Below are 22,164 nucleotides of genomic sequence, written 5' to 3' on the forward strand. Positions count from 1 at the left end.
GTTTATCTTTAATATTTTTGAGCAGTGTATGTCTGCTCAAAAATATTACACATATATATATATATATATATATATATATATATATATATATAAATATATAGGGAGACGAGGTTGGCACGGTTGCATAGATATGGAAAGACAGGAGGCGTTGTGCCACTGAGGATATATATATATACATATATATATATACATATAACTTTTATATATGTATGTCTCAGAAGGAATTCATTCACTCAAAGTTTCCCAGGATCAAGTCATTAATGTTGAGAAATGTGTACGTATATATATACACATACATATGTATATACACCATAAAATGTGGCAATAATTTACATAAAAAGGTTTGCGAGGGAGGAACCGTTTTTATTTGTGAGTTGACCTCTGATTTGGGGGTATTATTTACAGCATTTCAGTCCCGCAGCTGCGTACGTGGCAATGTGTACTGAGGAGAAGAAATGAAAATACAAAAGCTGTGGGCCGACTGCAGAATCACACCTCGGAGGGTGAAAGGTGGGGGCTTGTTGAGTGGCAGTGTACACACAGTATTCCACCTGTACAATAATAGTGCTACTATTCACATTCATCTGTACAATAATCATATTTACAGCGATCACATTAGGGAAAGAGACAGTACCTGAGGAGTTTGTTTCTATAATTAGCTTTACTCATAGTTGTGTTGAAAGGAAGTGCCGCTATCCAATGGTTGCTTAGACAACACAGAAAACACCATGGGACCCGGATCAGCTGTGACACTTTGAACTCCCTTTTAGCTGATGCAACCTGATTGTACGTGATAACAAAGACTATCTGATGAGGAACTTTGATCGTCTGCGAGCTGGTTTCACTGCAAAAAAAAACCCGTATCAGGACAACTGCTTATGTTTGAAACACTCTGATTATCGGAGAACTCGCCTCCGGGTACACGCGGACACAAAGCTTTCTTAACTACTTGTTGAGTGTGGTTGTACAGATTAGATCCCGAGCGGATTACGGCGCTTTAACGTGAGCCCGGCCTGAGTCACTCCCGTTAGGTGGTGACTTTTTGAACGGCACTTGCATCAAAAAGAAACACTCCTCATAAAAACTCGGGTGAGTTGGCACGCTTTGACAAAAGAGCGGAAGCTATAAACAATAGATGAGGTCATTCAAATGCTTCGTCAGCACCCTTAATCTTCCCCTACGACTCTCTCCCAAACACACCAAACTATACATGGAAACATATTGGGCAATTCAAATTACCACCGGACAGCACGTAAGAGCAAACACCATGAATAAACACACCACACATGTGCAGCATTTCTCCCGAGAATGCAACGCCAACCAATAAATAAGAATGGAATCAAAACGCATTAAATAACAATCATTGTCTCAGTGTCAGATCACTGTTCACGTGATCCAGTTATAACTTAAACAGTCAAAAGTCCATTTTTAAAAATATCTGAAACGCTCGGCTCCCGTGAGTCCTCCAACCAGCGTCGGGATCATTGTTCCGGCCAACAGGTTGATCACTGGTGTGCACACCGCGCTCCGCAGCCACAACTCAACCCAACGCGGTCTTTCTCTGGACCCTTTTCGCTGATCATCCATCCCGCGCAAAATCACATCAGAGACGTGGCTTTTCCACGCCGCTGATCCGATCTGCTGCGTCGCACTGTGCTGTGAAGTGCTGCGGACCAGCGGGATAACGACAAGCAGGCGGACATGAAGGAGATTCGGATTTGGTACTTTGCAGCAGCTGTGTGTCGTCGGTAAAGTTCGCGGGTGGGTGGAGCGCTAAGCCTTGTAGCAGTTGCCCTGCGTGGTGAGCGCCAGCTGCCCGTTGGGCGTCACCTCGTTGGCCTCGTCCTCCAGCAGGCCCGACACGTCGGCGTTGGGGATGCTGTCGTGGTAGCTGCTGAAGCTGATGTTGTCCTCTTTCAGTTCAATGGTCCAGAAGGGGGCGTTGAGCTTGCGGTTCTGGTACTCTCGGTAGGTGTACACGCCGCCGACAAAGCCCAGCAGCACCAGCACCACCAGTATGATGACGGCCAGGATGATGATGTTGAACTGTGTCCAGGACACCTCCGTCAGGGCTGCTGTGGTGTTGTCGGTGGGGCTGCTCGGGCTGGTCAAAAGCGCCTGGGTGGTGGCGGCGGCGCTCAGCGGCGTGCTGGCGTTGCCGCCGGCTGTGGTGGAGGTCAAAGCGGTGCCGGCGGTGGTCGAGGGCGTCTCCGATGTGGTCGTGTGTTCTGGTGTGAGCAGAAGCCGAGGTGCTGAGGAGAGAAAAGCATCAGTCATGGTTTCATTTCATCACCCTCACAGAGCAACGAGAGGGGCAGGCAGCATCATGCGGCTGGTGCGCGAGTAACTAGTGACACCATGTGGCAAAAGGCCACAACTACCCCTCAGTGGAGATACACCTGCAGCATGAAGCTACATGTGATCGATTTAAGAAGTAAGTGATACGTTACAGCTGTCCGCGCTGCAACTCAGGGAGTCAAAAGCTGTGACCAAAATCAATCGATTCATAACAGCATTAAAAACACTGACACGCCCGACCCGGATAAGCGATTGCAGATAAGATGAGATGATGATGAATAGTGCTTTACAAAAAACCTACGTCATAAAAAAGGTTTTTTTAGAAGGGATTCAACATAGAGATAAAATGAAAAAAAACAACACTCTGAAACACTCCTGTAAAGAGTGTGTGAGTGTGCTGCTGGTTTAATCTGAGGCCTGACTCAGCAGGTCTGACCCTGAGGGCAGTGTTATACAACTTAAACACCATTCCGTTTTCTGATTGGAGTTGCCTCATAGCACAATAAAGGGTAACAAATTATATATATATATATTATATAAACATTGTTTATTTATTTTGCACACCTGGATCCTAGTTCTAATGAACAAGCTCACACACATACCTTTAGATGTGAATGATGAAAGCACACCGTAGTGATGTCACAACAACCATCACTCATCACACGCTGTGTGGACACAATGCTGTTGTTTTGTCCGGCAGCAATGAGTCAAACATCTTATTTAATACCGTTTCAGAGAGTCTCTCTAATATTGGTAAAATAATTAGTTCATTAGTTGACTGTCTGATGGGAAGAGAGTCTTTTGCTTCTTTAAAACCTCACTCCTAAAAACAACAGTTAGAATCCGTCCATGAACGTCTTCAGGTGGTTCTGCTTCCGCTCAGAGAAAAATGAATGTGTGCAGTGAAGACATTTTGGAAGCGGTGACATCGTTTGGTCTTACTTGGGCTGGTGCAGTTGTGTGCTCGCGCGTCCCCCACGAAGCCCGGAGCGCAGCGCTGGCACTGGGGCCCGCTGGTGCCGTTGATGCAGCGGAGGCACTGGCCGGTGTCGGGCTGACACACCTGGGGGGGCCCCTGAGGGTCGGCGTTCCCGCTGCAGTCGCATGGTACACACACGCCAGATGCTTTGTAGAAGCCGGCGCTGCACTGGTCACACCGCGGGCCGGCGTACCGGGGGAGGCACTGGTCACATGCTGGGGAGCCACGGTCATCTGCACAGGAACCAGGAGACACGCATGAGACCAGCACGCATGAGACCGGACCAGCACGCATGAGACCGGACCAGCACGCATGAGACCGGACCAGCACGCATGAGACCAGATCAGCACGCATGAGACAGGACCAGCACGCATGAGACCGGACCAGCACGCGTGAGACCGGACCAGCATGCATGGGACCGGACCAGCATGCATGGGACCGGATCAGCACGCATGAGGCCGGATCAGCACGCCTGAGACTGGATCAGCACGCATGAGGCCGGATCAGCGCGCATGAGACAAGACCAGCACGCATGAGACCGGACCAGCACGCGTGAGACCGGACCAGCATGCATGGGACCGGACCAGCATGCATGGGACCGGATCAGCACGCATGAGAACGGAACAGCACGCATGAGGCCGGATCAGCGCGCATGAGGCCGGATCAGCGCGCATGAGACAAGACCAGCACGCATGAGACCGGACCAGCACGCATGAGACCAGATCAGCACGCATGAGACCAGATCAGCACGCATGGGACCGGATCAGCACGCATGAGACCAGATCAGCACGCATGGGACCGGATCAGCACGCATGGGATCGGATCAGCACGCATGAGACCAGATCAGCACGCATGGGACAGGATCAGCACGCATGAGACCAGATCAGCACGCATGAGACCGGACCAGCACGCATGGGACCGGATGTTCTGATCGCGGATCAGAACACGTGAGACCAGACCAGAACACATGAGCAGGTCTGATGACCCAACTGCACACTTTCCAAACCAGACCCCAACCCAACATTACACATCAAAATATAGACTAATATAGGACTGAAGAAGGAATAACAACACCAGAAAACACAAATTAAGATAAAGTTCTTCAAAGATAACTAGACTGAAATAGTTGATTTAATAAATGTGTCTAATTCTACCATTTTGTTTCTTTTTAATTAGGCGGTGGCGGACGCACCGGCTCCCCCACTGCACCAGCAGGGGGCGCAGTGTGACTTCTCACCGGCTCATGTCCTCCCTGCTCCACAAGCATATCTGATTTAAAGGTGACTGAGTCACAGGAAGACAAACAAACACTGTCCCAGTGTAAAGGTGTTTCATTATTGTTTTTCTTGCTGTGGACTTTATGGTGTCCTCATGTCTGGAGCGGTTGACCAAAGTCCTTTCCCTGAGTGGGACGGTAGAGTTGATCTGAGCGCCCGACAAGGACCAAGCGGGCTGTTCTGGCGGCGAGCTAAGGAACAACACCTTCTAAAAAAGTTTGATATATAAAGGTTTACACCTGGAGCAATCGTGTCATATGTTCATGTCCTGCAACTCTTCCTGGGGGATCACAGGACAGATGGGACATCTAATCCCTCTCGAGAATGTTTTAGGTCGTATCTCAGGTCGATTCTCGGCATCCTAACACCTCCTTCCTCTTCATGCAGGGAGGCAGGATGGATGTGGTTGAGGGCTCTCACAGGAGAGCCGCTAGACTTTTGAAGGCCTTTACATCGAGCTCAAAACAAGACCCTTGGATTCGGCCGACCCCCCCCCGACAGACTGGCCTGGGAGAGAAGCTCGGCAGGCGCTGAGGTGGGACCGATCCGGTATGAATCAGAAGATAGGTGCAGTGCATTGGCATCAGGGTGGTGGGCAAAGGGTCATAACATACAAGACTGAAGTCTGATTGTAGACATATGAGGGATAAACAATTCTTCTTTAGACCAGTGTTCCTTTTAAACACCTCGGCACTCCAGGGCTCCCAGTGATGAATGATTTAGAGGTGCGATGGCCTAGATGCCGGTCTCTATCTACTGTGGTCATGTGACCGCGTGGGCTTCTCCTGATGAGCTTGAGTCAACCTCTGCTGGGGGTTCAAAAGGTTATAAAACCAGGAGGAAACACGAGCTGCACTGCTCTGCACAGACAGGAGGCCCTCACCTGTCCACCTGCACCCTGCACCCTGCGTACCTATAGAGCCACGCTAACACACTTGAAGAGAGTGAAAGACAAATTAAAACCAGAATACAAATATTTGATGAACCTGAGGCTGAAGGCAATCAGCCCAGCCGTCCCAGGGCAGCGAGTAAATACGCCATCATACATGGATGATTTAATATGTGTGACCCACATTCTGAACCGGTGCAGCGCTCCGTTCCTCCTCGCCCTGCGTCTTATTCAATTACTGCAACAGACCTCATCGGCACCTCTAGAAAGCGCCTCTCCTCCAGTGCAAAGCTGCAAAGCGATGATGCGGCAGCTCGGCATTTGCCAAACTCTCCTCTGGAGCGTCCTTCAGCGGACATGATTCATGATTCTGATCTGTTTGTAGCGCGGAGGCCCCCCGATGCTGCCCATCCCCCCCTGTTGCTGCTGAAATGGCCCAGCTGTGCTCACTCTGTCCCGGCTCAGCCTGGTTTGTGGCCCCTGGCGGCGGCAAACGTAACCCGGGCCACCCAAGTGCATCTATACGCGTTGCCATGCAGGCCGCCGCCAATGGCGGGTCGTCGCGTCAGCACACGGACGTGCTGTTAATGATTGGTCCAGAAAGGGGAAGTGAAAACACGGACGCAACGGTAGTTTGCAGCAAGGCTTTCGGAGCAGCCGCTGTGAATCAAACCCCCCAAAAGGCAGAAGGTCTCCTTTTGAAAAATATCCCAGACATCTCAATAATCGTCAACTGCGTCACCTGGTTTTGGGCCGTCGTTTGGTGCTTTTTACCTCATCGTAAACAGGAAGATTGAGGCAAAAGGAATCAAATTACGGCACCTTTGGGCTCTATACAGGTTACATGGGATTTTTTTTAAATAGGTTTTGATAATTAACAGACAATTCTTTTACCTCTATTTAATCATAACACATTGGAATGAACATTAATAAGAATGAGCAGTGGCCCATTTCTTAATGAACTTAACTTCACATGAACTAGATTACTTGATAACTGGGTTACCTTTGGGGGTGTAGAAATATAAATGGTGCGTACATTTGATCTGACCAAACAGCTTGGGATCCGTAGATGAGCATTTCACACACAGCTGGAGGAAGCCTGCAGCGGACAGCGGGAAACGCTGCCATTGAATAGTCAAATAATAACGGGAAATGTCACGAGGCCCAGAAGAATAGAGGATTCATGGGGGATTATGAAAGGACCAGCGCAGGGCTCAGAACCTGACAGCGCCGGTGGCTCAGTGGAGAGCAGGGTCCGGGTCAGAGGATTTGCTGGCCCACGTCAGTGTGTCTTTGGGCCCCAAATACCTCCCGTAGCTGTGACTGCGCTGTGTGAAGGTTCATGTGTTAGCAGTGACAAAACGTCAATGGGATCCATCCAGTCACCTTTTTATTACTACTGTCTCCACACATCGATACCCTGACTGTAGGATTTTTTACACTATGATGAAATAAACAAAATGATCACATGACTTCGCCTTGCCACCAAGCTACTTTAGACACTTGAGGGCAACCTGGCCTTGATTTCTAGATTCACAGGAGGCGTGTTTACGGATGTACAAAACACAAACAGACCTTATTTCAGGCACGTAATCAACATGTTGCAAAGCACTGAAGCGTTAAAATGATCATTTGTGTGTTTCTATGGCTCATGCCTGCAGCACAACGCCGTACCTCCCTCCCTTTGGTAAAAGGGTCACATCGTCGCTGCACGATGAAACTGGCCACACAGTCAGCAAGACTTAAAAAGACGTGAGGGGAAGGACTGCGTGCGTGGTGGAAGTGGGGAGGTCACAGGAAGGTCACAGGAAGGTCACGCTGTCTGCGAGTAGAGCTCCAAACTTCAGATATTTCTTACTACTACCCCATTAAATAAAAGGGGTTTGCGTCTATAAATATATAATTATATACACTTAAAACAACAAATACCACACACCCTAAAAATACTGTGTGAGGATGAAATACTCATTTGTGGCCTGTTGTAAACACTCATTTATACTCCTATAAACAGTATCATGAACATAGAGTATGTAACTAAAGTACAGCCCTGCAAGTCTCTCCCAGGTTGGCCTCCATCGTACCAGAGTTTCAGCTGGGATTTCTCAGGACTCCTGACGGGCTGCAGGTGCATTGTGGGTGCTGTGATAATATAGTGCGGTATTTCAATGTCCGAGTTTAGAAAGCAAACACAGGCTTCAGGTCGTAATGTCTTATCGAGCACAGATAAGAGTGTGCAGTTGTTGGTTCTTGAACGTCACATTGCAGTGTAGTGTGTAGTAGTGTGTGGTTTGTGTAGCCTGTGTAGCCCCCGTCCTTGTGAAACAGTGTCCGCACAACCAACGCAGAGACACACACCTGACACACTGCACCCTGCAGGCTGCACTTGTTGTGTAGTGGAGTGTGCACTTTTAGTGTTAGTCACTCTGAACCCGTTATGAACGCCGTCTTCCCACAATCAACGGACTGGAAAGCAGCAACGCACAATGAAAAGTGCTCTATAAATAAAATGTGTCATTGTTCAGCATTATGGCCACAAGCCACTCGACACATGAGTTCTTCCTCATGATAAAATCCCCCGACTCTCTGTAAATGCTGAGGACGCATACTGGCACACAGAGATAGAACCTTCACTGCTCACTACAGAGGAAGCGAGCGGCGCACCGCGATGAATCCGCCGGACCCCGCAGAGCCCCCATCCTCATGTTCACGGACTACTTCACTGGATCTGACACATTTTAAAGAAATGAAATCTGTCGGCATTTCCGTGACCCGGGGCTGCATGTCTTGGAAGGAACCCGGAGAACCCAGGGGGAACCCAGGGTTACACGGGTCAGGGGTGACACTGACCGGCGTGACAGGGGCCGGTGGAGGTGGCGGCGGAGCAGGGACACGGCGCGCAGGCTTCGGTCGCGGGGGCCTCGTGGCTGCGGTAGAAGCCAGGCTTACACTCCTCGCAGTTGGCGCCCTGGGTGTTGCCTTCACAGTTCAGACACACTCCTGCACACAAGAGAAGCGACATGGTCAGTGCACATCATCTGGACCTGCACGCAACACAACTCGTGATCCTAAAGTCCCTCCACAATGTGGCTTTTGTGTACTTTTTGTCTTTGCGCGGCAAACAGCTTATAGGAATATTTAGTTTCTTTCCTCCACGTTTGACTATTTCATAGCAGAAACATTTTTAATCCGTCAGGTTGACCTGAGCCTCGCGACCTGCTAGTTACATTTAAATGTGTCGACTCATGATGAACCATTGATAAAAAGCCATTGTGCTTTCTGACACAAATGCAGCACAAAGACATTTTTAACTTCACGTGATTTTAAATCCCATCTCGATGGAGACATTCGTCCGCCCGATGTTTTAGGAGAACACAAACTGTCCGTCGACATTTAGATGACACTTTATTATCTGCACCAGCACTGCGGGAGCTTTTGAACGTTCTGCTTTTCTCTAGCTGTTACTTCTCTTCATCTCGACCCGTTTACCATGGAGGCATGTGAGGTAAAGTGAAGGGAGAAATGTCATTTTATATCAACCATTCCTTTATAATCCCTCTCGACATCAAGAACTCATCCGATCTCCCACTGCAGACTGCGCTCCATCGGTTCAGCCTCACGTGACCATCCAGAATACTTTAGTCTCTAAATGTGGCACCTGAGCTGGTTATTTGATGGACTTGTGTGATTTTTGCAATGTTTGGGTAGTACCCACATGGCTGAGTGCACTCATGGGGGACAAGTCTTTAGGATTGGCTGAGAATAATCCAACCCGGTCTCACAGCAAAGTGTGTCGTAGCTACGTTGTGGAACGTGGGATTCTCACGCTTTCTCCCCAAAATCGTGACAATACTACGTGTTATTCTGGCCCATTCATTTACATTGTCTTGCAACTACGCCACTAGAAGCTAATAAACGGAAGGTCTTCTACATTCTCTGATGGAAGATTATGAAAATATAACTCGTACTCGCTAGAAATGCCATCGACATTTTCTTTTTTTAGCTGAGGGAAAGTTGATGGTCACGTGACCTAGTTGCAAAAAAAAAAGTAGTATTGTCACGCTTTCCCCCCAAAAGCGTGAGAATACCACGTCGGTTCAACGTAGCGGTTACACGTTCTGCTGTGACACTGGGTTGAATAATCAGAGGTCACATGCGTGACTGCAGAAATCACGAGCTGTGGATGACTCTTCCCACCACGCGTTTACCTCTGTGACAATCTCTACACAAACTGATGACAAGTAACAGCTGCAACACAACTCCTGTTGATAAAAGATGACGTTTGATGAAGAGAAAGGAACCAAACTTAGCTCAGTATTCATTTAGATCAGAATCATGCTGCAGAAGTAAAGAAGTGACCATAAACAATGTCTGTCAGTTGATACAACGGGTCAGTGTGGGGACAAATTGTCTCAGTGCTGTCTGAAATGACGGCTCCTTGTCATGTTTGTCTATGGCGCTCAGTGTTTGGGACCATGGACCATTTGCATTTGCACCATGTGTGGAGAAGGTGGAGAAGGCGGGGGTCAAAGCTGAGCCGCTGAGCGCTGTGAACCCTGAGCCCCCCCCTCAGACCAGCAAAGAAAAATGGCTTCATGGAATTTTTGCATGATTCAGCACCCTTTGTGGTCTGGAGTTCCTTCTTGCTTGTTCCACAGTAAACATTTACTCGTGGGTTTGTGTACTGTTGAGGTCTCTAATTGAACCCTTCAGTGTCACAAAGCAAAGAGGGGAATGTAACGGAACATTTCCTCAGCAAAGGTTGGTTCTTTCTCTCCCAAAGGGATCGGCGTGCAGACACTGGTGCTCCATCAGCTCACCACTACACCAGTCTATACACCAGTCTATATACCAGTCTACACCAGTCTATACACCAGTCTACACAAGTATATATACCAGTCTATACACCATTCTACACAAGTCTATACACCGGTCTATACACCAGTCTACATACCAGTCTATACCAGTATATATACCAGTCTATACACAAGTCTACACAAGTATATACACCAGTCTATACACCAGTCTACACACCAGTCTATATACCGGTCTATACACCAGTCTATACACAAGTCTATATACCAGTCTATACACCAGTCTACACCAGTCTATATACCAGTCTATACACCAGTCTACACAAGTCTATACACCAGTCTACATACCAGTCTACACCAGTATATATACCAGTCTATACACCAGTCTATACACAAGTCTACACCAGTATATACACACGTCTACACCAGTATATATACAAGTCTATACACCAGTCTACACACCAGTCTATACACCAGTCTATACACCAGTCTACATACCAGTCTATACACCAGTCTACACACCAGTCTACACCAGTATATATACCAGTCTATACACCAGTCTATATACCAATCTATACACCAGTCTACACCAGTCTATACATCAGTCTACACCTGTGCTGCCAATGTAGAGGCGACCTACCGGCTGCTACTTATGCAGATTCAGGGGGACGTTCTTCATAACGGTCTCATATGGACTTATATTCATTTAGCACAGAATGAAAAATGTGTTTTTCCTAATGAAGCTCATGTAACTACAGTTTGTTATTGAGAAGTTTAGTCCTTAACAATATACATTAGGGGTGTTCAATCGACCAGTCGATCTCAAAGGCAGTACCAGTCGATCGCGGGCTATGGATAAAAAAAATGACGTCACGTCCCACATGCACGGTCTACCGCGGGAGAAGACCGAAACTAACGGTAATGGGGTTTAGCTATTCTTGCTATTCTTGCTTCCTTTCACTCAGTCCTGCCCTCATCAAAGGAGGTTCAAATGGGGCCGCGTGTGACCGAGGAAGGACGGCGGGATGTCCCACGTTTCATAACGAACGTAATGTCAGTTTGTGCGTTGGTAGGAGCTCCACGGTGTGTGTGCATAAGGAATGCACTCATCACTTCTTCATCACGCAAGGACCCCCAAAGTACCTCTGACCGACTCTCGCCTTCTTTTAGAGGTGGTCTCCCTGGATTTGAATCCCAGGTAAATTATTTCTCAGCCAGGTGCTTCAGCCGACTGAACCAGTGACTCATTGTCAAATCATCATGAAGAAATAAAGAACACACCTTCTGAGAAGAAGCAGAAACAAGGGGCACTCACCGGACTGCGGGTGGCAGTAGTTGGTGTGGTTCTGACAATGGCAAGGCCGGCAGCCGGTGTTGCTGAAGTGGAAGAAACCCGGGTGGCACTCGTCACACTTTGGCCCGTACACTCCCGTCTTGCACACACAGATCCCCGAGCTGAAAGAAGAGAAGCGATGAGGAAATACAGTCATCTGGATCCACTCTGCACTTCCCGTTTCACCCATCGGCTTAACAGAACTGTAGCAGTAGTCTTTTATATCAAAATGAGCCCAGAAGGCTGGATGGTGGAAATGCATCAGTCTCTCCACGATGCATACGGAATAATCACGCGTCCCACTTTTGACAATGCAAGTGAGCAATCTGTGGAATTGCTCGTGTAGCATCGCTATGGCGGCTGAGTGACATGGAAACCAACCCTCTGTCTCCCCGTCACATTAAAGCGACGCTGCTGCAGTCACTTTAATTAGCAGCTCCACGGCTTTCAACACAATGACTAACAGTCAGAGGGAAGTGGGGGGGGGGGGGTTTGTGCCAACCATTCATGTTTTTGTGATAGTCTTCAGCAAGCGGTCTCTGTTACCGTAGTAACTAAACTGAATGTTAGTTGGCCACCAGGCAGCTTCAGGTACATTGTCCCCATAAGGCCATAGCCCCTTTCTTATAATACAATATCACGTAAAATGGCGTTAATATGTGCGTTGAACATGTTGAGTATGTGGGAACAGACACAACGGGTTGTCCAATCAAAATGTCTTGTGGTCACATCATAAAAAAACCCCACATGGGATTAGGAAATTAGGGGATTGTTATCTTGGCCAGACGATTACGTGTTTGCTCTCTGTGCATCTGTGTGTCCATCCGTCTGTCCACAGCTAATGTGCTCATTTCTTTTTCACTTTTTTCAAATAAATTATATGAACGGTTTTAGGCTGCCGCTGACGCTGAGCTGCTTCAGTCCTGTTCCTCTCTTGATTTGTGTAGATTCAAGTGAGAGTGTTTCTGTTGCGTGGCACGTGGGAGGCAGTGTGGACGAGGGGTTTGTCTTCTTCGAGTCTGCATGAGCGCAGTGGTCCATGCAGGACCACCTGGCACACATTCTGTTCTCTCACTGCTCCCCCGTGGCTCTCTGATCTGAAGGTAATCTCCAAGGAAAAGTACAGCACTAAGTCGAGCCTGCTCGCCCATGAACCCAGTGGACTTAATCGGAGGACAATGACCAAACGTTTGAAGCAAACCAAGACTGACTGGGACCACTTGCCATGAGCGTGTGTGTGGGTCGACATACAATCCAGGCTTTGTTAAACAACTGCGCCTAATGCAAATGAAGAGATGCTTAGTGAGGCGCGGGACTGCTGGGGGGGGGTCAACAGTCCTCTTTCTTCAGCACCAACAATAACAAATCCACACATGTAGCATCGTGACCCGAATGCAATGCAGTCAGAGGTACTGTCCAACGGTCACAAAGAAAGGGAAAGGGAGCCCAGGAAGGAGGCAGTCTGCACAGTTAGAGGTGTCCGTTCCCCATAACACCTTTTGTTTGTGCCTCTTTCCGCTGTGCAAACGAGTCGTCCCCTTATTGATGTGCAAGTCTTCACGTGAGTCCGTGCGCAGCTCAGCGGTAATGCTGCCGCTCTCAAGACGTGTGTCATGTCATCCGATATGAGGGCCAGTACACCCAGCAGGGGGGGGGGGGGGTAATCTTGCTGCTCATTTGTTCCAGCTCGGAGAGGAGGGGCGTTGGTATCGTTTCACTGTGATTTCACTTCATTGGCCCAGCCGCTGTGCATCAGATGTGCATGTTAAATAGGTCAGTATCACATGGGCCACGAGGCTTAACCCCATTCTGGGGCTACAGCACGCGTCAGATCACAGCACATCCCAGGTTCAATTCCCAAGGGAAACATGCTCGGCGTAAATACAGGAAGAACACGGCGCAGGCGGCTCGGTCCCACCCCGACAGTGAAAACACAGCAGGACCTGTGCTCTCCGCTCCGCTCGGCTGGCCCGGGACACATGCACAGACACGCACGCGTAGTTGTCAGGCCAGATTCCAAGTTGTGTAGTCAACAGGGAGATGTTTTGTAGTTTGCTCATCGGCATTATATGGAGGATTGATGGGTGGAGCAGACAGCGCAGGTCACAAGTTCAGAGACACGTTTGAGAAAAACAAATCCAAAGGTTTGGGGAAAAGGTTTCTTTCACATCCTAACCGGAGTCACAGGTTTTGCATTATATCATGTGTTGACTTTTTAATGCAGCGTTAAAAATAGAATTATACATGAAAAGAATCTGGTCAGTTTTATCTCTCTTCATCCAGTTTCCAGAGTTTAGCCTAGCTTAGCACAAAAACAATTTCAAACGTGTCTGGTTCACATGTCCTACCTTGCCTGCAAGAATCCACTTTAGAGTCAGTTGGGTTTGGTTGACGGTTGATTTCCTAAGCTGTCCTACAGACCAACAGCCTTTGCTTGTTAGTCATCACATGTGTCCTTTCACAGTGGCTGCACGGTTCAGAAAGGTTCATTTTGGTCAACAAAAACATGTATTTTACAGGGTTCAGTTGTGTTTAGCTCCCCACAACGCGGGGACGGCGGATAACTGAGAGGCCTTTAATCGAAGCAGAGGATCAGCCGTGCTCACGGTTTCTCGCACGGATGGGGCAGTGAGGCTCTGACTGAAGGTCCCCTCACTCAGGGGACCTGCAGACACGAGGCCCCTTCCTCAAGTGCACGAATGAAAACCGCATCAAACAGACACGGTCAGTCCAAATACATTGATGGCAATGATGCCTCCGCTGCAGTGACACATGATGCAGAGGCGGAAACATCTGCACCCAAAATCAATATTTCATTCCAGACCTCCATGCTACATTGTGACATGCAATGCCTTACAGGCAAAGCCCACTGGAGCTGACCCAAATACAGGGCGGCCACACATGCACATCTCTTAAAGCTCCATTGTCAAATAGAGACCGGACCAAACGGCGTGTGTACGTTTATGTCACATGCAGAAAACCGGCAGGCAGAAATCTCATTAGGGTTGTTTCAGAAAAATGGAATACGGCTGTTAGATTTCTTTCATTCATTCATATGAATACTAGTGATGAATTAACATATCTGTAAATACGCCAGGCAAGTTATCAGGATTTCAATGGTGGAATTCTAAAAAGTGTTATTAGAGCTTAGTTCAAAACTGCACTACAGGGCTCTCAGGTTTTCAAAAAAAAACTCAAGTGACATTTTGTCGGGGATGGACGGCTGACGGGGGGGGGGGTTGCCCCGGACGCCAAGGCCGACGGGGGGTAACCAACACGGCTCGGACCCGGAGTCCGATTTCTTGGCGTGAGGAATTGGATGTGTGGAGTGACAAGACAAGAGACATGCGCATTAAGAAGGAAGGGAGATATCGCCTTCCTAAGCAAAAAGGACTATTCCGATCCAGCCAGGCATTTGGATGAAATGTTTAATGTAGATGAAGTTTTAGACTGTGGTCATGGTACGACATATCAATAGATGAGCTACATGAATCAGAGCTTTCAGTAACTGTGTCACAAGCGAAGTGGAATCTCTGCAGTCAAAGAAGCTTGACTTCCTTCTCCGACACTCCGCTTTGGGCAAAGCAGAGTCCAAATACTATTGATGAGGGCATCAAGTGTGATCCATAGTTTGAGGAGGGATCTGGACTCAAAAGACTTCTGTTCATTCTTCTTCTTAAATGCTATGAGAACAAATTGATCTTCCATAAGATTAGACTTCTGTTCATTCTTCTTCTTAAATGCTATGAGAACAAATTGATCTTCCATAAGATTTTCTCCTGCACCATATTTGCTGGTGCGAGATTGAGCAGGGACCCCCTATTCTACGGAGTTGGGTGCGCCATCTTTTATTTGTGAGCTTGGGGCTCTTTAGACGTGAGCGTGAATGGATCTGACTGGCTGGTGCCTGTGATGTCGTATGATCATGAGAGGAGCTGTGAGTGAACCGGTGTCCAGCTTGAGAGAGCTGCTGTGGGACTGAAGGACAACGTCTCCTCCATCAATTGATCCGTTCATGTTAATATGTATTCTGATTCTGAAGACATTTAAATTTGTGGAAAATTGATTGAAAAAAAATGATCTTATCAACCAAAAATGTCAGTACCTCCGCAGACCCCCTGTTGAAGACCTCTGGTTTAGAGAGCAGGTCTTGCTCTTTGATTCTGACGTTAACGTTGACGTTTCGGATTCTGGAAATATATCCTTCTGATGTCATACCCTCTATATTTGGCCAACTAATCAGGCCAATGCACCACCAGCAGACTTCCAAACGACACCGTTAACAGTGCCGAGTGGCAGAGTCACGTCGTAACTGGACCAACGCACTAATCCATATCTTGGGCTTTTGAACGCGAGCCTTTATGACAGCGGCTCTGTACATTCCAGTGTACCTAATAGTCACAGAGCAGATCTAGGCCTAAGCCAATCAACGCTCTGACATCACAGCGGGGTGCAAATGACAAACCATGACGGCATGCTGGCTGAGTCAGCTGTGAATGCTCTGAGAACGCTGAGGATGAATGTTTATCCTGTGAATGAGTCAGAGGTGCAGCTGGAGGCTCTCACACTGCGTATGATCGGTGCTATGGGGCTAAATGCTATGGCTCACGATACCTCTGATTCTGTAACGGTAACATCGAGCTAATCCCAAGCACTCTTTTGAAACTAAACATGTACATGTGAACACGGTGATTTTCCATCAGCTAAAATGCGGAAGCGCAGCGGACCTGCTCCCGACTTCAGTACCGGACATCACGACACGATGTCATCATCACACACTGATGGCGACGGGAAAAGACGGCGCGCAAAGATGTCTGCCGCTGGTTTTCCCCGTGCTATTGCTCACTGGTTCCCTCTTCACCGTCGTAACACTGAGCTCGAGTGAGACCAAGGAGACCGGCTGGACCTCGGCTGGGCAGCTCATTGCCTAATGGGAAAGATACCTAAGCAGCAGAGGGGGGGGGGACTGGACAGCGGGCTAATCTGTGTAACTCACAGTGATTAGCCCCTGCGCCGGGCTAGCAGGGTTAGCATTAGCCAGGCATGGCTCAGACTGTCTGAGAAGGACCGTCTTAGTGGTTCACTGTGTGAAAGCTGCCTGCACCTTCACCTACATCACATTGAGCTCCACCCACTTCAGGCTCCTTCAACGTGGGAACAGGAAGCGGGGCGTTTCCAGCAAAGGCCGTTAGCACCTGTTAGCATTGAGCTTATGTAAGCTACATGCTGAAGTCTGCTTTCCAGAGCACGACAACACAAATCCTGCACACATTCGGGCATTGACCCGCAGCATTTGAAAGCGGAATTCCAGGAGTACGCCGGGTCTGAGGTTAATTTAGCCGCCTCCAAGGAAGCTCGCTCCATTCTGCAGGGCCACGGCGCTTTGCTAAACATGGAACACGCAGCCTGCGTCGTCATGAGACAACATGCACTAATGCACAGCAGACAGTCTACGTGGCCTTGGAAGACCACAGTACGGTGCTCTCTTTAAGAAGACGGATCACATGTCTTCCACAGCCTTTGTCCACGGCACATATGCAGCCAGGTACCTGAACATATTCAGTAATGCTCAAAATAAATCCCAACATTGTGACAAACAGTATTTGTTTGCAAGTTTAGATCACAGTGACACAATTAGCGGGCCTGTTTTCCCCACGCTCTGCAGAGCGCTGTGGTGGCCCCCAAGCTGCTGCTCATCTGCTGAAGGCTGAACGGTTTAGTGTTGTGTCGTTTAATACAGAATGCAGTAAAACCCTCACTTTGTATCATCTACATCTAAGCTTGGCTACCAGACCAACCAGTTTCCTTTGCTCCATCTCATCACGTGATTTATGAATAATGGCGTAAAGGACCAACATGCAACCACTTGCCCAGTTAGAGCAGCTGGAATAGCAGGTGCTCCCAGTGCTGGGTGCTCTCATACACATCGGTAACTCAAAATAAAAAAGCCTTTTCCTTCACAGACCAGAGACGTGCTTCCATTCTCATCGGTGGGACGCTCGTCCATATGCAACACAGAACACATGAACCCGGCCGCCGCCGCCGCCGCCCTCAGTCTGACCTGTCACACAGGAGGTCCACGGCGCCGTAGGAGTCGCAGGAGCAGGGCAGGCAGCCGCTGGTGCCGTTGGTGAAGTGTCCTTCCTGGCAGTCCTCGCACTGAAGGCCGCTGTAGCCCGACAGGCAGGAACACTGACCGGTAGCCGGGTCACACTCGTCCGGGTCCAAAATCCCCTCACCGCCGCTGCTGCAGTTACAAAGAGCCTCTGGGGGGGTCAAAGTGTAAGAAAGACGACAAGAAATGAGAATTGATGCAGAGCCGTGCGTGAAGAGGGAGTCAGAACAACACGAGTCTACAGCTGCTTTTAGCGTGATCGGTTTATTTATCTATACACTTTCTATGCACAGATATTGTTCTCTTTTCTTCGCATTCTATCTCATTTATTTTATATATAAATATATATATGTGTATAATCTGAAATGTGGCATTACACACTTGTTCAGGGCGGCGTGCAGGGAGACGTCACCGCGATCATACAGTAACAGACCTCTAGCTCACAGGTTCACTCAGTCGGCTTGTGTCAGGGGCCCCTGGGAGCCGCTTGATACAAAGTGGGAGTTGCTAATTCACTTTCCTTGACCTTATTCATGTCTGCAATCAATTGAAATTCACCAGCCTGCTTCAAGGACCCCATACTTCTGTCTATGAATAAAGTAGACATATCATTGTTATTCATACTATTATATTACACTAACAGTCTGAATTTACCGGCCTTTGTCTGAACCGATCCGTCAGAGCGCCTGTCTCTTTAAGACCCCCTCCCATTCTTCTCAGCCAGCTCTGATTGGTCATGGGGAGGACATTGCACCCTTCACCCTCATCGAACGGGCCGCATGTGACCCAGGAAGGACAGATGTCCCAGGTTCACTGACCCGGGACACTTCATAACACACGTAATGTCAGTTTGTGCGTTTGTAGGATGTCCTCTTTGTCCGCTCTCTCTCTCTTTATTTCACCTCAAACAAAGTCCAGCTCAGTTATACATACAGGCTCAATTTAATATCAATTCAATATATTATGCATAACCCCAAATCACTCATTTTCCTCAAGAGGGCTTTACAATCTGTATCCTCTGTCCTTGGACCCTCAGATCGGCACAGGATCCCCCCAACCCCCAAAGACCAGTGTTTAACGGTGACAAGGCGCCCTCAAAGAACCAGAGGATGCGATGGCAGACACGCGGATGACCCCGCAGAGTACAGCTGCCCATCTATTATTCATCCCATCTCAGGTTAGGTGTGGCCAGTGTTGACTGGACGCCTGACTGTCTCCGCCGCGTCCCCCCCAGTCAGACCAGCGAGACAGACTGGCAAATAGAGAGGCACCGATAGCTCACCTAACCTCGGCCGGCGGGCGACGAAGAGCAAAGGACGGCTGAATGTTAGCGTCCTTGTCCCCCGTCCCCCCCAGATTAATCTCCTCTACCGGGGGGGGGGGGGGGCTCGGAGTGGCCTGTCAGGGCCCCCATCCTCTGGGGACCTGTCGGCCCCGATCACGCCTGGGACTGTGAGGGAATGCGTATCACCTGGCACACTGCGGTCAGGCTGCCACTAGGTGTGCGGTGGGGGCCCTGGGGGGACGGGGGGACGGAGGGGGGTCTCACAGCCAAACAACAGGCTTGATGTGCATTGGACAGGACCTGTGTGTGGCAGAGAGACGAGGGGTGAAACCGAGTTCACCTCTCCGATTCCAGCCGCCTGCTGCAGCGCTGGGACGGCGTCACGTCTCCAGACCGTCCCGTCCACGCAGGACAAAGCCACAGTCGCTGTACTCAAAGTGTTGCTTTGGCCATTTCAGTAGCGATGTTAAAGTAAGGACGGCAGGTGAGGACACACCTGGTCTCTGCGGAGACGGCGTCGCGCTGCCTCTGTTGATGTGGGTTTACAGACACCAGAACAACGCAGCGGGATGAGCTCCCCGCAGATGCCTTCGGTGAGCCGCGTATGACGTCACGCAAGGGTTCGCATTTTATTTTCACTCGAAACACTAATAAAGACGACTGACAGATTGATGAAGGGAGCGGTCCAACGCGCCGCCATTTTAACTGCAAGACATGTGCATTAGTGACGCACAGTGGTACCTCGCGTGGCCGATTGATAGTCGGGCTGCAACCGTTACTTTCGTCATTGATCTGCACCACAGTTCTAATTGGTCATCGGTCCAGACCCTAAACTCATTGAACCACATGGACAAAGGAAAGCAGCAAATGCCCCCCCCCCCCCCCCCCCCCTGAAAGAAGATGCCAAATATGACTGTAAACTAGGGAGGATGTCGACACGTCATTCTAACCCTATTCACAAGCATTTGAAATGTATTGAATATGTTGAACCAGCCACTCTGGGCCGAAAGCGTCTGTATGCAGCGTGAAGATGAGTCACAACCTTCCTCAACATTACAACCAGTGATTTATGATCACAGCAGAAGCTAATCCTCCTCCTATCACTGGATTAATGCCACACAGAGGGGAGAACAAAGGGTCATTGTGAAGATGTGAGCCACTATCACTCAGAATATCAAATGCTTATTCAAGTTCAAAATACAACGTAGCATTTTCTGGGTCAAAATAGATTCTCCAACATTACGTGTCCCCGGCTCTTTGCACGTGGCACAAGGTGCGTCTTCAGAATGGAGCTAGAAAGGGTTTCAGCAGGTGAACTCATTAAAACTACCTGTCACGGCTCAGAAACCAATATTCAACCATGTGTGCCTGTTCCGTTTGTTACATCTTAATATCAGACCTACAGATTTCAATCTCACGCTTGCGTCCTAATATTTGAAGAGGACTCTTGCAAAACAATATTTGCCCCTTTTAGAGTAGAAAGAGGAGTAAGAATGAACGAGCTCCTGATGGCAAGTGGAAACAATATGGCTTCAGCAGCCGTGCCATCCATCCATCACAGAAGCATCTCGCACCCGCGGGAGGCAACCACACATCCACATGGAGACCCCCGGCGAGGGAGGTGTGAGGGGAGGGGGGGGCTCCACTGGCAGCGCTCCTTCAGCCTGCCTGGCCATTTTGGGTGAAGGGCCTTGTTGTGTGTGCCATGCAAACCACAATAGAGGCTGGAGGGAAGCAGCTTTCTGCAGCTCCCTGTCAGTGCCCGACGGACTAAACAACAACAGGATCATCCCTCCCCCCCATGCACGGCCCCTCGCGAGGACATGAGGACGCAGCAGGGCGCGCAGGGTCGGATGGAGCATTTCTGACGTTCGGGTTTGTTGATTTCCGGGTGGTTTGAGGAACGCGTCGTGTGATCTGATGCCTCTGTTGTAATCTGGCTCATTTTGGTATTTCTCTGCGTCACCCCCCCCCCCCCCCCCCTCCTGCTCTACATCAGACATGGATGACTCCTTCTTCACGGGCGCCGATCCTGAACACTAGAAATGCGCGCAGGCCATCGGTTATTCCACAGGAGAAGCAGGAGGTCGGGAGGCGGCGTCACTCACCTTGGCTGCTCTCTACCGAGGGAGCAGACGCGCCGATGTGATCTGCTGCCCAGGCGTCGTTGGCCGTGCGCTGGGACGCCATGGACCCCATGGTCTGCAGCATTTTATCCGGGGAAAAGGGGGACGTTAGTGCATCGGTGGATCTTTTGCGTGCGCTGGTTAATCTGGTTATCTTCCCCCAGACGGGTGAAATAATTCCGGGATCGGGGGCGGCGGTGGTGGTGGAAGCGGAGGTGGCGCTCGGGTCCGCGGTGGCGGGTTTGGTCGCGGGGCCGCTGCTGGTGCTGCTCGGGCCGGGCGAAACAATGGCAGGCGGCCGTGCGAGGTCGGTCAGAGGCCCGGGAGCGGGTTCGCGTAATGTGCCCGGCGCGTCGGCGCGGAAGGTCTCCCGGGCGCCGGAGGCTGAGCCGGGCGTCCCGGAGACAGGCGAGCCATCGGAGGGACTGATGCGCGCAGCCGCTTCCGAAAATCCAATATATGCCGTTCCAAACAGAATAAATATGAGAGCCGGAGACGTGTACATCATTACGCGCGATGGCCTCATGTTCTCTTCCAGCTCTCCATGTAAGCCCCAGCAGCGGTCTCTGTCAGACCTCTCCCTCGATGGACGCGTACTCCACCATCGATGTCCCCGGCGGCGTACGCTGCTGTGTGCTGCCCTATGAACCGCAGTCAGCGCTTCCCCTGCTCTGCAACCTACCGCGCACCGCGGGGGAGTGACGTGCCGTTCGGCCAATGGGAGGCCTGCAACGGTTGGGTGCGCGCGTTCAGCGAGGACTGCGTGATCTTTGTCCGGGAGCGCAACGCATTATCTGCACATCACGTTGCATAGTGGCGGTTATATATTTATAGTACAATAGGTTTGGTTGATTCGGTAAATACACTTTGTTTGCGGGTCTTACAGTTTTGTAAACAATGGCCATCTTTGTCGAGTCTATGCACATGAAACAATCCAACTGTCTTAGGTCGCTTGCATCGAGTTTATTCGCATACTCCTATAATCATGACGGTATCATGGACATATGAACCAAGTGCAGCATTACAACCACTGTCTTCTAACTCTCTCCCA

At 49.5% G+C, this 22,164-nt stretch overlaps 1 protein-coding gene across 1 annotated transcript; it reads right to left on the reverse strand.

The window, feature by feature from the left end:
* Window positions 1-342: 342 nt before the first annotated feature.
* LOC120830881 (multiple epidermal growth factor-like domains protein 9) lies at window positions 343-22,058 on the reverse strand. The gene is made up of 6 exons (XM_040195860.2): window positions 21,096-22,058; window positions 17,649-17,853; window positions 11,570-11,709; window positions 8,291-8,440; window positions 3,241-3,510; window positions 343-2,252 (listed from the first exon to the last, which is right to left on the reverse strand). Exons 1-6 carry the CDS (start codon window positions 21,637-21,639, stop codon window positions 1,774-1,776), a joined length of 1,788 nt encoding a protein of 595 aa, XP_040051794.2. The 5' UTR covers window positions 21,640-22,058; the 3' UTR covers window positions 343-1,773.
* Between the last annotated feature and the right edge of the window lie 106 nt (window positions 22,059-22,164).

The sequence above is a fragment of the Gasterosteus aculeatus genome, chromosome 13 (assembly GCF_964276395.1).
Source record: "Gasterosteus aculeatus chromosome 13, fGasAcu3.hap1.1, whole genome shotgun sequence".
Taxonomy (NCBI): domain Eukaryota; kingdom Metazoa; phylum Chordata; class Actinopteri; order Perciformes; family Gasterosteidae; genus Gasterosteus; species Gasterosteus aculeatus.